The 17,418-nt window shown below is 32.1% G+C and overlaps 1 protein-coding gene across 4 annotated transcripts; it reads right to left on the bottom strand.

The window, feature by feature from the left end:
- Positions 1-5,103: 5,103 nt before the first annotated feature.
- LOC132744695 (retinol dehydrogenase 11-like) lies at positions 5,104-17,032 on the bottom strand. Of its 4 annotated transcripts, none has more exons than XM_060733463.1 (6): positions 16,844-17,032; positions 16,212-16,451; positions 14,089-14,178; positions 13,682-13,870; positions 10,074-10,186; positions 5,104-7,136 (listed from the first exon to the last, which is right to left on the bottom strand). In XM_060733463.1, the coding sequence occupies exons 1-6, from the start codon at positions 16,995-16,997 to the stop codon at positions 6,945-6,947; spliced, it is 978 nt and encodes a 325-aa protein (XP_060589446.1). In that variant the 5' UTR covers positions 16,998-17,032; the 3' UTR covers positions 5,104-6,944. The 4 variants fall into 4 exon arrangements, with proteins under 4 accessions (XP_060589446.1, XP_060589448.1, XP_060589447.1 ...); XM_060733465.1 differs by lacking the exon at positions 10,074-10,186 and adding an exon at positions 12,672-12,778 and having other exon boundaries at positions 16,844-17,031; XM_060733464.1 differs by lacking the exon at positions 10,074-10,186 and adding an exon at positions 10,912-11,021 and having other exon boundaries at positions 5,105-7,136; positions 16,844-17,031.
- Between the last annotated feature and the right edge of the window lie 386 nt (positions 17,033-17,418).

Raw genomic sequence — 17,418 nt, 5'->3', positions numbered from 1 at the left:
ACAACAAAGTAACAGTCCGGACACGAATGTGTGTATCTATAAACTCTAGTTGTGATAAAGTGAACTTCAAAATGGTTGGGTGACCTTGACCTTTGAGGTAGGTACGCGATTCTTGAAAGCGACACATCGTCTTGATGTGGTAGACATTTATGCCAAGTTATTCTAAAATCCTTTGATGCATGACAAAGTTACAGCCCGGACATGATTGTTTGTACCTATTAACTCTAATTGTGATAATGTGAAACTTCAAAATGGTAGTGTGAACTTGACCTTTGAAGTAGGGACGTAATTCTTAGACGCCACACATCATCTTAATGTGGTTAACATTTATGCCTAGTAATTTTGAAATCCTTCAATGCATGACAAAGTTACAGTCCGGACACGAATGTGTGTACCAATTAACTTTATTCGTGATAATTTGAAACTTCAAAATGCAACTGTAGCCTTGACCTTTGAGGTAGGGATGTGGTTCTCGGACGGAACACATCGTCTTGATGGGGTAGACATTTTTGCCAACCCAAAATTAAATGTTTTTCAAAACCCCCTAAATTTGTATGACAAGTTACGTCTGGACTCGAATAAAAGGTGAAGACGAAACAGACAGAGGGGTGCCTTTTCCCAATATGCCCCTTTTGGGGAAAAAATAAAAATAAAAATTTTGTACTTTTTTAGCCTGATTTGAGTAAAAAGTTTTGGGGCCTTTTTTTATTTGTCTGTTTCGAAAAAAAAAGTAACTATTATGATCGCTGTGGCTTGTGGAAGCACTTTGCAATCTGTCATACATATAAATAAAGTTGAAAAGTTTTTTGTTTATCCCTAAAAGGTATGAAATTTTATTGATGTTTTATATTGATAAAGTGAAACTATTGATTTTTAAGAAATTTTTTAATTTTTTTCGCCCCCAGGGGGGTTGGCATTTTTTCATGCTATAGAGACCCAAACCAATTTTCAACATTTGGTTTAAAACCCAAGGACACCCAGTCGGAATTATACACACTGACGCTATCATTTATAAGGAAGTGTATATTTCACCACAGCTTGAAAGAAGCAAAGAACAAAGTTAAAGACAAATTAGATATTAAGCACGACTTGTGACAAATCACAAGTAATTATTTGGTCTTCAAATCTTGTTGTTAACTGGTCATACAATAGTTTCCAGTACAGGGATCATTCTGTGATCTGAGATGCAGGTCATATACTATGGCAATGTTGTATATTACAGAAGACAACTCTTATTAAAGAGGAAAAAAGAAAATGCCAAATACTTTTGAAGTGGTTGTGCAGTGGATTTTTTTATTACTGATTTTATTATGATTTGATTATGATTAGGACACCATCTCTGTTTTTGATTATATATAATTATTAATTACTTTTTTAAAACTGCCTTTATATACATTTAAGAAATAATATATTGGATGAAAAAACAAACACCAAAATTCCTGTATTCATTTTATTATGAGACAGAAAATTGAGTCCTTAATATACATATATAAGTAGCATGCTATACACGGAAAATACATTTTCTAGTAATACTTTACTACAAGTTTTATTATACCACAGAAATTTTATTACCTAGTCAGTATTTTGTCATTATTTATACTAACATATTGCTGTTGCTTGACCATAATTCAATTTAATCTGGAACTAAATTAACAGATTTTTTGAGGGTTTTTTTTGCATGGTATCTTTCAAGGAAATAATGTGATATAAATGTCAAGGCTATTATTTTTTATATAGACATGTAATAAAATAATTACATATCATCCTAGTGCAGTAATGGGCTTAACTATTGAATTTAATAGGAGTCAACCTGTTACTGTGCAAAGGTGACTGTATCACCAGATAAAGGTCATCAACATATTACTACATTATCAACCATTTTCTTTAACTGTACCCTGTTAATAGAATTGTCCAGTTTTGAATTTGGAACAGTCCAATAGTATTTTTAGAATTTCTTTTATATGTAAAATTGTTAAAATTGATAGGGTCAGACTGCACTGGTTTGCAGACAGACCTGGCTCTATTATACCGGTGATATTGTATGGCCGCTAACATTCCTAGTGTTAAATGCCGAGTTACTCAAGTGTTATTACATTTAAAGCACCTGCTTCCAGCTGATTGAAAGAAATATTCAAATTAAAATCAAACTTTAGAAAAAAATATTTCTTAAGAAATGTTTTAATATTCACAAATACAGGTGAAAGTGTAAAAAATTCAAATGTAGTATGCTCAAAATTGAAGGAATTTACTATACTTGTACTACTTTATAAAAAGAATAGCTCTTGTTAATAATTGAGTAAGAAAAAAACTCTGCATAATATTATAATGATAATATAAAGAAATATCTAAGGATAGTATTACTTGATTTGAATACTCAGTAACATTTTTTACTCATTAGAAAATCTTTTTTTTTTAAATAAACACAATTCTGGAAGCAAGGTGCTTTTTTTAATGGATCAAATCTGTGCTAATAAATTAGATGAAAATTTCATTCGAGTGTTTTTGTTTTTTAAAAAATGCACCTTTTGTACATAAAGAAAATAATTGTTAAGTCTTTCTTATGTTTAACAGAGCAAATAAAAATAAGATGTTAATATTTTATATTGAAGTTGTTTTACATTGATCTCATTTGTTCCATATAATTTTTTTAAAACAACTTTTTTTTCTCTTACCAATTCCTGGTTTATTATTGGGGCAATTGCTTAATACTGATGAAATTGGCTCAAGGGGATCCGAAAATCTATCTGCTTTGTAGTGTAAATTTGCCTATGTCAATATTCAATTTAAAATGCAATAAGTGCAGATAAAAACTTCTTTTAAATGTAAATATCAGTATATCCAGTAAAATGTGCAAAAAATTCTACATTAATTTCAATCATATAAAATCTTTGTACTGTTTACAGTTGCAAGGTTTTCTTTGTTACTGAATGATATTTGGAGGTGCATTTTTCTGTGTATAATTGTAATAAGAAAATTTAAGTAAAGTTTATCTACTACAGTTTAAGCCATAGCCCCACGAGGAAACTGACTTTTTTTCTGCTTAAAGAACTTTATACAGCAGTGTAGGAGAATGTACTGTCTTCAGTCAAATTAATCAGTTGTGATATTACTTGATGGAATAGTTCATTACAGATCCATTCTTATAAAAGCACCTATAAAAACAAAGTCCTTCAGGAACTTTACAGCCACATGCCTCCAGATGAGCCAAAATTTTACAAGAACATCAAACTTGAGAAAATTATAATAAGATTTAAAGAAAAGTAAAAAGATTCAAGTAAGAATTTACATGTTTTGTGTGATTTATGACTGACTTTGCAGTATTTATCACCATATTTCTACTTTGAGACTAACAATGTAAGCACTGTTTTTGCATATTCTGACATCTTTTTGGTAATGTACCTTTAATATATTTTTTTAGCAATGTATAAATTACTGTCTTTGTTCACTTCACAAATTTTTTTCTTATTAAATACATTTTTAAATTTTCAATGAAATAATTCAGGAATCTGGAGGCATGCTGCTTTAAACAATACATATCATATTTCTAAGTACAGCACAAAGTCATGTATTTTACTGAACACTCAAGAAACCAGGTACATGTATAAAAGTGAAATACAGACAATAAAATACTGGTTATATCAATATATTGTTGATATCTCATAATTTGTCATCCAATAATATTTGATAAAACAATAATTTCTGTCAGTCATCCAATAATATTTGATATATCATTAATTTCTGTCATACCATATTGATATATTATTGATATGCTTTAAACTGAATCAATGACAGTCTGGTTTATAGATTTCTTCAATGTAAATATTTTTATCTGAAGAGTCAGAAATACAAATACATGTGTACATGCAACAGTAATTGGTAATATTAACAAGATCTTGGATGTATATTGATAAAACATTAATGCCCATTTAGTCACATAGAGACAAACTTTATAAAACTTCATAATACAATTTGTAACATTACATCTCACTCACATATTGTATAGACAGTACTGTATACACTTTGTGTATGTGGACTTTAAAAAACATTCCCTGATTAAAAAATAATAACCTAGAATATACTTCCAGGTAAGGCATAATAATTTAAAGATGACTCTAAGAAATAACTACATAAATGGTTTAGTTTTCTAATTTGAATTATTGTTCCTCACAATAAAGCAACTGGATTATTATTTCTTATAATAAAACATTGTTCTGACCATTTGATAAATTAAAATAAATGTATATATGATTGCATGTTGTCCAAAGGCAAATGCTTGTAAGTTAAAGGCACATTATGTCCATATTTTTGTGCCCCCACTTTAGTGTTGGGCATTTAGATTTACCCTTGTCCGTCCGTCCGTTCACTTTTGTGTCGCACGTAACTCAAAAAGTATTTGACCTAGAGTCATGAAACTTTACAGGAATGTTGATCAGCATGTGTTGTTGTGCACCTGGATATTTTCTTCTGGATATTTATAGTATTTTCAGAGTTATTGCCCTTGACTTAGTAAAATTTTGCAATTTTCAACTTGTGTCGCATGTAACTCAAAAAGTATTTGACCTAGAGTCATGAAACTTCACAGGAATATTGATCAGCATGTGCAGTTGTGCACCAGGTACTTTCATCTGGATTTATTTCGTATTTTTAGCTCACCTGTCACAAAGTGACAGGGTGAGCTTTTGTGATCGCTTTTCGTCCGGAGTCCGTCCGGCGTCCGTCCGTAAACTTTTACTTTAAATGACATCTCCTCATAAACCACTAAGCCAATTTCATCCAAACTTCACAGGAATGTTCCTTTGGTGGTCACCTTTGAAAATTGTTCAAAGAATTTAATTCCATGCAGAACTCTGGTTGCCATGGCAACCAATAGAAAAAACTTTAAATATCTTCTTCTAAGAAACCAAAAGAGCTAGAGCTTAGATATTTCGCATGAAACATCTTCTAGTGAGCGTCTACCAAGTTTGTTCAAATAAAAGCCCTGGGGTCAAAATTGGCCCCGCCCCAGGGGGTCATTGATTTTCCCTATATGCATATAGTAAAAACTTTAAAAATCTTCTTTTAAAGAACCCACAGAGCTAGAGCTTAAATATTTAGCACGAAACATCTTCTAATGGGTGTCTACCAAGTTTGTTCAAATAAAAGCCCTGGGGTCAAAATTGGCCCGGCCCCAGGGGGCCATTGATTTTCTCTATATGCATATAGTAAAAACTTAAAAATCTTCTTTTAAAGAACCGAAAGAGCTAGAGCTAAGATATTTAGCATGAAACATGTTCTAATGGATGTCTACCAAGTTTGTTCAAAAATGAGCCCTGGGATCAAAATTTGCCCCGCCCGGGGGGTCATTGATTTTCCTTATATGTGTATAGCAAAAACTTAAAAAATCTTTTTTGAAAAAAAAAAAAAAACCAAATAGCTAGAGTTTAGATACTAAGCATGAAACATTTTTTCTTGAGTGTCTACCAAGTTTGTTCAAATATAAGCCCTTGGGTCAAAATTGGCCCCGCCCCGGGGATCATTCATTTTCCTTATATGTGTATTACAAAAACTTAAAAAATCTTCTTTAAAAAAACTCAAATAGCTAGAGTTAAGATATTAAGCACAAAGCATCTTCTAGTGAGTGTCTACAAAGTTTGCTCAAATAAAAGCCCTGAGGTCAAAATTGGCCCCATCCCGGGGGACATTGATTTTCCGTATATGTGTATAGCAAAAACTTAAAAATCTTCTTTGAAAAAACCCGAATAGCTAGAGTTTAGATATTAAGCATGAAACATTTTCTAGTAAGTGTCTACAAAGATTGTTCAAATAAAAGCCCTGGGGTCAAAACTGGCCCTGCCCCAGGTGTGTCATTGTTTTTATCTATATGTGTAAAGAAAAAACTTGAAAAAATTTCTTTTAAAAAAACCCAACGAGCTAGACCTTAGATGTTTAGCATGAAACATCTTCTAATGGGTGTCTACCAAGTTTGTTCAAATAAAAGCCCAGGGGTTTAAACTGGCCCCGCTCCAGGGGCCTATATACAGGTGAGCGACTTCAGGGCCATCATGGCCCTCTTGTTAGAGTTATTGCCCTTGACTTAGAATTTTTTTGCAATTTTCAACTTGTGTCGCAAGTTACTCAAAAAGTATTTGACATAGAGTCATTAAACCTTATGGGCAGGTTGCTCAGCATATTTAGATTTGCACCTGGGGTTTTGCTTGTGGATTTATCCAGTATTTGTAGAGTTATTTCCCTTGACTTAGTAAAAAGATTGACAGAACAGTGGTGCGGTGGGGGCACCCGTGTCCAAAGGACACATTTCTATTTTTTTAATTCTTTAGAAATGTCAAATATGTGTATTTAATAATGGATTTAGAGCATGTTAGATGTTTAACAACTGAAAAAGTAGCGCTGAACATGCAGCGATGTGTTGTAAAAGTAGCAAAATGTAAAAGTAGTATTTTGACTTCCATACAAAATACTAATTCACAATAATTATACCAATTGCCAACAGAACTAAAGATGCAAAAGATAGATCATGTATATATAGCAAATGTTTTGGGAAACTTTAACAAGATACCAAAGATAAAAAGTTTTTGTGAAATAAAAATGATAGTGTTTCTGACCCATAATGGGCCTTTAATTCACATTTATGTATATTATAATCCATGCAAAAATCAAATCATTAAACCTAATTGTCAGACAGAAAACAAAAGGATATGTATACATATACTCATGATAAGGCATAAAAAAAACAACCTTCGAGATCAAAACTAGATGAAAAATCCTGCACATAGTCTTTTGTCGTAAGCTATAGATGTCGTTTGTCAAAGATTGAATATAAAAGTGAACAAGAAATGACTAACAATGTTTCTATGGAAAGACTTCTGGATGATAATACAATCATTTATTTTGTTTTGTAGCAATAGAAACCACATCATTGGTAAAGCATATAATTATATAACTAATCAGTTATTTTCTGCTAATCCTGTGTACTGTTCACTTATTTCCCAGAGTTTCTTGGCAACACCCATGTCTTTGCTCATCTCAGAACTCTGCTCTTCAGCCTCTTTGCAGTCTACGTAATACTTGCCGGACACCCCTTCGATGTCCTTGCTTATTGAGCAATATATAGAGGTCTGAGCCCCTTCTTCAGGTGTCTGTGATAAAAAAATGAAATATATTAATTACTAGTAATTGTAAGTGCATAAATGTGAAGATTTTGATAAAAATATAGAGGATATTGAATGAGTGTAAATTCAATAATGAATCAATTTTATTGAACAAGTTGAATAAAATTATATTATGCGAGCCTCTGGCAAGCATAATATTATTTTATTTAACGAGTTCAATTAAATCAGTAATGAACCTACACAAACATAACATTCTATTTATCACATACCCAAAATAAAGACTGTTCAAAGTGCAAAAGAATAATTTTTCATTGACCCACCTATAATGTAACACTAACATCTTGCATGTCTGTATAATGTGTGTAAAACACAAATGACCTCATGTCAAAATATATGCATGGCCGTGCAATACAATTTTTACGGAGTCGCAAAATCTGCATGGGTGTGTGATAAATAATTATTTTATTACTCAATATTTCACAGTTAAATCCTCATTAAAATCTTCTTACCGAAAGTAAAGACAAAATTCCTAGATGATACAAAATAAGAACTCACAAACATTATTCAAACATTATAATTTAATATGTTATTTACAACATATCATTTATTCAAATACAGAAAGAATATTTAATGTAAATTATCATATTAAGAAAATGAGAAAACTAAAAATTAGATGTACAATACAATAAGTAATATTATAAAACTTAGATATATAAAATTAATTCACATTCAGTAAAATACACAGTGGTATATTAAGAAAATGAGAAAACTAAAAGATGTTAGGAAAATTAGATGTACAATACAATAAGTAATATTATAAAACTTAGATATATAAAATTAATTCACATTCAGTACAATACACAGTGGTATCTAATACAATATAATGTGGTATTACAAAACATGCATTAGGTAGAAGCATGATGGTCTAATAATCCAGGGTCACAGACTTGATATCCTGATCCATCATAAACAATACAATATTTTGGATGAAATCTTAAAAATCAAGATACAGTGAATAGCAAATATGGTCAACTGAAATATGACTGTAAATAAAGCGAGAAATAAAAGAGTAAGATGATAAAACTTTCTTGTCAGTCCTGTATGACACAGATATCTCTATATCATAACTCTATATTTAAACTAGAACTATCACTAAATGTGATTAATACCCCCACAAGTCTGCTTCGGAAATGAGGATGTTACTAGTAACAGAATACCTTGTAAAAGAATTGAAACATAGAGTTATGGTTGTGGGCAATTAAAGATAATTTAGGTTCATGTATGTTGCATTTCCTTTCAATGTGGTTGGCCATTGATGAAGTTTAATTGAATTACTCTGTAATAAGTCCAGAAAGACAAAGAAAAAGAACAAAGGGCAAACACTCTATAAATACTGAAGATAGAGTTATAGTTCTTGTGCACTGCACTTCCTCTTATTGTGCCTGACCATTGTATGAAGTTGTTTTGAATTCCAACCAGTATGTTTTAAGTTATGCTCCGGACAAGGAAAAGTATCAAAGGGCAGTTACTCTGTATTTTGTCAAAATGGAGTTATGGCTCTTGTGCACTGCACTTCCTTTGAATGTCCTTGACAACTGTATGAAGTTGTACTGAATTCCAAACAGTAGTTTTCAAGTTATGCCCTGGACAAGGAAAAGTAACAAAGGGCAATAACTCTGTAATTAGTCAAGATGGAGTTATGGTTCTTGTGCCCTGCACTTCCCCTTATTGTGCTTGACCATTGTATGAAGTTGTTTTGAATTCCAACCAGTAGTTTTAAAGTCATGCTCTGGACAAGGAAAAGAAACAAAGGGCAATAACTCTGTAATAAGTCAAAATGGAGTTATGGTTCTTGTGCACTGCACTTCCTCTCAATGTGCTGGACCATTGTATGAAGTTATAATGAATTCCAACAATTAGTCTTCAAGTTATGGTCCGGACAATAGAAAGCAATGGAAAAGTAATAAAGGGCAATAACTCTGTAATTACTTTAGATAGAGTTATGGTTCTTATGCACTGCACTTCCTCTCAGTGTGCTTGACCATTGTATGTAGTTATATTGAATTCCAACCATTAGTCTTCAAGTTATGCTCCGGACAAAAAAAAGAAGGCAATTGAAAAGCAACAAAGGGCAATAACTCTGTAATTACTTTAGATAGAGTTATGGTTCTTGTGCACTGCACTTCCCCTTATTGTGTTTGACAATTGTATGAAGTTGTTTTGAATTCCAACCAGTAGTTTTCAAGTTATGCCACTGACAAGGAAAAGTAACAAAGGGCAATAACTCTGTAATTAGTCAAGATAGAGTTATGTTTCTTACGCACTGCACTTCCTCTCAATGTGCTTGACCATTGTATGTAGTTATATTGAATTCCAACCATTAGTCTTCAAGTTATGCTCCGGACAAGGAAAATGCAACGGACAAAAAAAAAGCAATGGAAAAGCAACAAAGGGCAATAACTCTGTAATTACTTTAGATAGAGTTATGGTTCTTGTGCACTGCACTTCCCCTTATTGTGTTTGACAATTGTATAAAGTTGTTTTGAATTCCAACCAGTAGTTATCAAGTTATGCCCCGGACAAGGAAAATCAACAAAGGGCAATAACTCTGTAATTAGTCCAGATAGAGTTATGGTTATTGTGCACTGCACTTCCTCTCAATGTGCTTAACCATTGTATGTAGTTATATTGAATTCCAACCATTAGTTTTCAAGTTATGATCCGGACAAGGAAAATGCAACGGACGTCTGGACCGACCGACCGACCGACCACCGGGTGACTCCTATATACCCCCCTAAACTTCGTTTTTGGGGGTATAATTAGTAGTTCAATCTTGATACCATGCTAAATATATTCTTCGGAATAGTTGAGCTAAATATACACAGAATAATGAAGAATCTCTAAAATGAAATACATGTATAAATACAACAAAGGTATGAGAATGTTAGATATTAGTACAACTACCTTTACAAAGCATGCAGCAGCTATAGGATGTAGTGGTTTTAGGACAGGATTGAAAGCATCATGCAATAATTTAGTATTAACTGGCCCTGGATGTAAACATAAAGTGGTCACTCCTAAAACAAGATAAATTATAAGATATTCATAATTATTCTTATGGCCTTAATGTAAACATAAACAAATCATTCAATAAAAAGATACCTTATCTAGGTATTTCTGGATGTGGGTGCAGAGAACATGATTGCTGTCCAACTTTCATCAAGTAAACTTTTGCTTGCCCTCAGTGAAAAAATCAGCAGATTGTTCTTTTACAAGAGTGCAAATTTTAGTAGATTGTTTTAGCAGATTGTTCTTTTACAAGAGTGCAAATTTTAGTAGATTGTTTTATAGCAAGGGGACTAAATCATGCCCATAGTGCAAAATTTAATCAATAGTCATATAACAAGGGAACTAAATTTACTTGCCCAGGGAGCAAAATTTAGCTGATTGTTCCATAACAAAGGCACTAAAATCATGCCATTTGCTTGACTTAATTTTATTCAACCAGTTAAACCTACACTCATTCAATATCCTCTATATATTGTAAGAGAAGATTAGATATCTGTCCATAAATACAGGTGCTATGAAAAAACAGTGTGTTAAGTGTGAAGGATTTTGTTTTGTTTGGGGGGGGGTTAGGGGGGGGGGGGGAAGGGAGGTATAAATAAACCAACAAGTCCGAAAATTACTATTTAAATGTATAACTATATCAAGCACAATTCATAATAATAACCATGCATGTAGTTGGGTTGGAACAACATTAAACATCACTAATGCATGCCAGTTACTACAGCAATCTCACCTTAAAGAATATATATCGAGGTATAACCATAACAATAGCATGAGGTATGGGCAGATGTCTCCAGATTTCTGAATTGATTGTCCCTGGATGCAAACATGAAGTTATCACTCCTATTGAAATGTGAAGAACATAAAGTTATTTAACCAGTTATTTAAGCCTACTATTAAAATGTTTGGTCATTTGAAATCTTGAATATTTTACTGAAGATCAACAAGGCAGAGAAATGTCCTACAATATGCAGCAATGAAAAGACAACCATCCTAAAAACCCAAAGGGGAGAAGATTAAATCTGATATTGCCTTTTCAACCTGAATTAATTTAATTTAGAGTTTCTTTTACAACCTATGCTCTCCTTAAAGGGACTCCTCTGAGGTTTTTCTTTGCATGACAGGACTAGAAATGTTTTTCCGAGATACAAATGGACGAAAGTCTGTGCACAAGTTTTCAGACTAAGTCATCCCATTTTTCCAGACTATTCATTAATATTGTGCAAAACGACCAAAATGGTAAAGCCTTGCAATCCTTTTCACTAAAATCACTTTTTAATTTCATTCTGGGTATATCATTTTATAAGTCTTTGCAGATTTCTCTATTTCATGTTCTTTGCTTGCTCTATATAAAAAATACAAATTTTATGTTTTTTAACATCACAAACAAGTATAGTGGATAAAAAATCATACAGTAGAACTTAATTAACAATTATGGTCAAATTTGTATATCTAACCCTGGGAAACACTTCTCTACTCCAACATATCTTAGAATTTCAAAGAAGCACAAGATATTAGTGATATAATCAAATACCTTTAGCTTTTGTCAGATATTGAAAATTTTACGTAGAGATGATGATAGTAATGTTATAACAGGTTTGATAACGATTTATGACGAAACACGAAACTCACTGCAATTGGTTTGTGTCACCATGGTCTTTCACACCCTGAAGACACCAAAGTCCATTTATCTGGAAGACGGGATGTGTGGGTGGGGCTTCAGGGTGTGTCATATAATTGGTGGAGGGAGAGAGTATATCATTCACGACAAAACAAACATATGTTAGCTTTATTCTAGCACTGAAAAAATTTTGAAAGTCTGCATGTATGCAGGTTAAGGTTATAAACTAGAAATGAAATGTATTAAGCTAAAATGCCACTCGTATTTCTACAAGAATGTCAAAACTGTCCTTCATGTTGTCATAATTCTTTTACTGTATAAAATAATCACTGTAAATTTATATGATTTTTTCGGCACCTTGTTTACAGGATTCACTCTGCAGTTTATGTAGTAAACAGATTCTGTAAGTATATTTTACTTTCAAAGTATCTTTTTTTTATAAACTAAATGCATTTATGATGTATTGTTTCTATTAGTGAGTTAAAATTATATCTCTTGATTCTACAAGTTAATGATCAAAAACCTACAGATTGCTCATTTTTGTTTATTTATAAAGAGCAGACACTGTTATTAAACTGAAAATTTAAAAATCTATTCTAAATAAGCTATTTTACGTAATCAATTATCAATCCATAACTTTCTATAATACAACCCTTTATAGTTTAAATACTAAGTAGATTGTGATTTTTTCACACTTATAATCCATAGCAAATAGATTTAATAACAAAATTATCAAACGACTTTTACACTGATTATTTTATTGGTTGAAAGGGTTTTCACTTCAGGAAACAGTGCTTTAATATTTCTTGACTAGCCAAGCAAAGGAGTAGTCTTGATTAGCCAGGCAAAGGAAGACTTCATTAAAATCTCACCTTAAAAAAGAATTTGACGAAAAAGCCAATAAATTTCAAAAACAGCGGTAAATGCCTCAAAAGTTCTGTCCGAACAGTTCCGGGATGTAATGCAGATGTGTATATCCCTGAATAACAACATGCAATTTAACTTATAAATGACACAGTTAGGCCCCTTTTTAACTAAATTTTAGGTGCCAAATTATTGGTTTCCACAATATGAGTTTTGTTGCTTATAACATTAAAGTCCTATACAAACCCCACATTGACAAATGAATTCTAGGCATTGACAAATGAATTCTAGAATTTCAGAATTAATATTAATAGTACAGAAAGGGCTATAATTCTGTCAAAATCCATGTTAGAGTTATGGGCCTTGAATACGCACATTTACTGTGTGAAGTTTCAACCATTCACTTCAGTAGTTTTGGAGATACCAACTTGCACCCAAAAAACTTAACCAAAGTGTGTAGCTGTCACATGGGTGAGTATAATAGTCACTATTCTTCAAATCATGAAGCTAAAAATCAAGAGACAGAAATACTGAATTTAATGAACTTCTATTTTACAATGCAATAAAATCACACATTACTTTAAACATTCACCCTCAATTTAGCATGTAGTGTGCAATAAATGTTCCTCATTTTAATTTAAACTGTAAAATGTTAATAATCAAAATGTTAAAAATCATGCTGCCAATAGTAATGAGACTAGATAGAGAGCAAATTTGTCCAATTGCTGGTAAAACAGTGTTATATACATTGTCATAAAATTAATCAGTTAGAAGATATTTAAATATGCCCGTGAATGTGAATGTGCACAACATGCATAAAAATTCAAATCAGTTTTAAGGCTCTAAAAGTTAAACTTAGAAACCAGTCTAAACTAGGCATTTGATTGGATGTTGATAAATAACAATTTTCAAGATCAACCAATAGTAAAATTGCAAGTATTTGTAGACTGGTTCCTGGATTCATTTTTTTTTGCCTCATGACTCTCACGACTGGTTCTAGATTTATTTTATAACAAACCTGTCCATTCTGTCCTTCTTGCCAGTTCTCTAGTAAACAGGATATTTGCTAGTTTGGTATCAAAGTAACAGTTGTGAATAGAATAGTCTTTTTCTGCCCTCAGGTTCTCAAAGTCAATCCCCTTTGACCAGTTATGTGCCAGGGATGATACATTCACTACTCTACTGGGCTGTGACTTCTTTAGCAGGTCTGATAATATAAATCATGAAACAGTTATTGTGAATTTAATGAAAAACAAAGCATTACTGGTGAAGTCATCAGAATTAAAGATCATAATTTTGGCAAAAATTTATCAATGTCAAAACACAACTATGAAAAGCATACATGTACATATACCAGTCAATTAATTTAATGTGTTTTACATTAAATTAGAAACATAATAAAATAGGAAGGCTGAACTATCTTACCCATGAGAAGGTTTGTGAGAAGAAAATGTCCAAAATGGTTTGTAGCAAACATCACTTCAAATCCTTCCTCTGTTTTTGTCAATGGCAAACCTGCATAAAAGATTACTAGTCAATACAAATTGTACATTATCATTCAAATTGATATAATTTATAAATCTTATTTTGCTTATCTACTGGTCGGGGACCACCAACCGGACACTTTTTGAACAAACCACACAGATTTTATAATTTAAAAGCTAGAGATCTTAAAATTTTACACAGTACAGCTAGGTTCATATCTGAACTAACAGACTAGTTTGTTTATTTCTGATTATGTTGACATTTATATCTGAGGCCTGTGAAGGAGGGTATCAAAATTACCAATATTGTCCACACTACAGTACCATGTTTCAGATATGTCCATGATGCTGATTTAATTCAATAAAAGCTTTGGTGTTTTAATTTTTTATTTTTAACATAATATAAAATATTTCAGCAGCAAATGCTGAAGTTTTGGATATTCTATTATTTACTTTACAAATGATTATAGCTAGTATAATTGGTAAGGTATTGGACTCTTGACGTCCAAATTTTCAATGTCAACGTTCTAGAAAAAGATTACCATTTACGAAAATTGAAATGAATTTAATTACTTAATTATAGAACAAACATGCAGTTATTTTTTATATATTAAAAAGCAAATGATAAATCAACAACCAATGAACAAATAAAAAAGGCATTTTCGGGGCCGTCCAGGTTTGGTGGTTGTCCGGTTTTTTGTGGTCTCCAACCAGTAGTTTTTAAGCCAATTTTAAAACATTTTTGGTGACAACTTTGCGGTCAGTCTGTAACCGACTTTCCTAGATAACTGACCAGTAATTACCTTTTTTTCTGCAAGTGACTAACTACTTATCCCACATGATTTCTGAATTAGCTACAAGAGACAAATGACCATTAGACTCAATGTTCAAGATCACATAAAAAGTTTGCCTTGCCAAAGACTTGAACAAGCCTGCCACCCCTAGATTACAAATCTAATGCTCGATCTTGTTACTGAGCTAAGCCAGCAGTCTATTAATCTTGCCCAATTCAAACAGAGCAAATGTTTTCCCCATTATTACACAGTAAATATAATTCATATCATAAATAATAAAGTTTATACCTTTACTGTCACAGCAAAAGATTAAACTTTCAATATTTACTTATTCTACTTCAATATCAGGGATTACCATACACAAATTTTATAATTGTTATGCTGCTTGCACCTCTTTGATAGTCATTTTTGTATCCTATGTACATTGTATATGTATCTACTGTTGCAAAAACTTGTGGGTAAAGGTTCTGCCAAATATTGCAAATCAATACATGATGTATTTTGTAAATTTCACATAGTGTATAAATATATAAAAAATTTTGCAAAACAATGTTTGAATGGAATGTACTGGTAATGGGTATATTAGACTGATAAGTTCACAAAGGTGTTAATTACTTTTATAGTACATGTACTACAATAGGAGGCATATTACACTATAACAAGTTATAGAGATATAACTCACTACAGAGTTAGACAGTCCCTCTAAACACTTGTCACAAAATAGAAAAAATTTTGCTTTTTATATTCTTACATTTTTCATTCATTAATTTACAAGGAGATGAAATAACCATCTTAAAGTGCATTTCAGCATGTTAAAAGACAAGATTATAGCATTTTATCATTCAATCGTCTTATCTGGTATATACTTTAGTATTGTGTTCCAACATATTTTTTAGTCACACTTAGAGCTGTCATTGATTCAGTGCAAAGCATACCAATGATATACATATAGGATGACAAATATCAACTACATACATTAATATAATTATGAGCTTATAAATGCCAATTGTATGATTTTTTCAAACCAATTTTGTCATCACTTCTATGAAGAATGTCCAATATGTAATGATTGCATAGTAATAAAAATGGACATCCACTTCTGTGTATGTTTTGAGTGAGTTTTATAATTTATAAAAATTTAATTAATTAGTCAAAATTATTGATTTATTCAAATGTGTATTAATTACCGATTGATAGAAAAATATCACCAATACTTGATATCGTTTCTATCAAAGACAGCTCTAGTCACACTATAACTAGTTTGCTATACCTGCCATTCCTGCATTGTTGACAAGTATGTCTAATCTTGTCTCTTTCTCTTCGAACAGCTTCACAAACTCCCTCACAGATTTCATCAAACTTAGATCTAACTTCATAACAAGAACATTTTTATTTCCAGTCTCTTCTTGTATCTTATCTACAGCCATCTGACCTTTAACAAGGTCACGGCAAGCTAAAATCACTCTTGCATTCCGTCTTGCAAAGTCTAACGCTGTGTGGAAGCCTATACCTAGAAAAGAAACAACATTATTGTGTATTTCGTTTGTATTTTAGAGAGGAGTTACAGTTTAGTTATTATCGGTATCTATACTTCTAATCTAGAGTATGAAAAGAGCATTCAAAAGTAATAAGAAGTTTTAAGTGACATAATACTCATTTTCCGCTGTCAAGCTGATCGTGATCTACACTGCTTGCATTTCAGTCAGTACATACTTTGAGATTTTCACAATCAATGATGAATGGATTAGTCTATACTGAAGGAGAAATTTTCAATATACATACTGACAGGCACAGATGTGCCAGCTGATTACGGTCTGCACTGGCTTCATACATGTAAGTAGAAACTGTTGCAACCAGTAGGGCAAGAGTTAACTTAAGACACTTTACAAAGAGGATTTATACCTGTATTGGCCCCTGTGACTATGGCAACCTTTCCTGAAAGATCTACGTCACTTGTGCATTTTCCTTTAATACTCTCCACATACAGTTTCAGAATGACCAGTGCTGTCAGTATCACTATGAAAACTGCAATAAGTATCTGCCAAACAATATCCATAATATTCTGTAAATTGAAAAGTAAATTATCAATCAATGTTATTTTATACATGTTCAACCTCTTATTAAATAAACACTTTAAGAAATTCAACAAGATAGGCCATATAAGGGCTACCAGTAGTCCAACTTATTGTACTATGTGACAAGATATTGTGCTATTTTGTGTATGGGCAATACTTTATGAAATTCTGAACAGAACAACAATATCTCAGAATATACAATGTAGCTTTGGCATGTCAGTACATTTTGACTAAGGGCTACCAGTTTGACAATATGCTAAACCATTTAAGGACACTTATAAGGATTCTCGTGGCTGAATTTTGGACCCACTCTTCATTGAGTGTACATTTCCCCTACAGGGCTACAGATAACATATTGTGTATATTGGGTAATTACCCCTTGTTTTGTGATCTATTGGGCTT

Source organism: Ruditapes philippinarum, unplaced genomic scaffold, assembly GCF_026571515.1.
Source record: "Ruditapes philippinarum isolate M1 unplaced genomic scaffold, ASM2657151v2 ctg308_1_1_1_1, whole genome shotgun sequence".
Lineage (NCBI taxonomy): Eukaryota > Metazoa > Mollusca > Bivalvia > Venerida > Veneridae > Ruditapes > Ruditapes philippinarum.
This window is presented reverse-complemented; position numbering and strand designations above follow the sequence as displayed.

Coding starts and splice junctions, on each gene's coding strand:
- LOC132744695 (XM_060733463.1), bottom strand. CDS start 16,997: ATGGATATTGTTTGGCAGATACTTATTGCAGTTTTCATAGTGATACTG. Junction 14,179..16,211: donor CAACAATGCAGGAATGGCAG/GTATAGCAAACT, acceptor TCTTTTATGCAG/GTTTGCCATTGACAAAAACA. Junction 7,137..10,073: donor CTGCTGCATGCTTTGTAAAG/GTAGTTGTACTA, acceptor TTTTTATCACAG/ACACCTGAAGAAGGGGCTCA.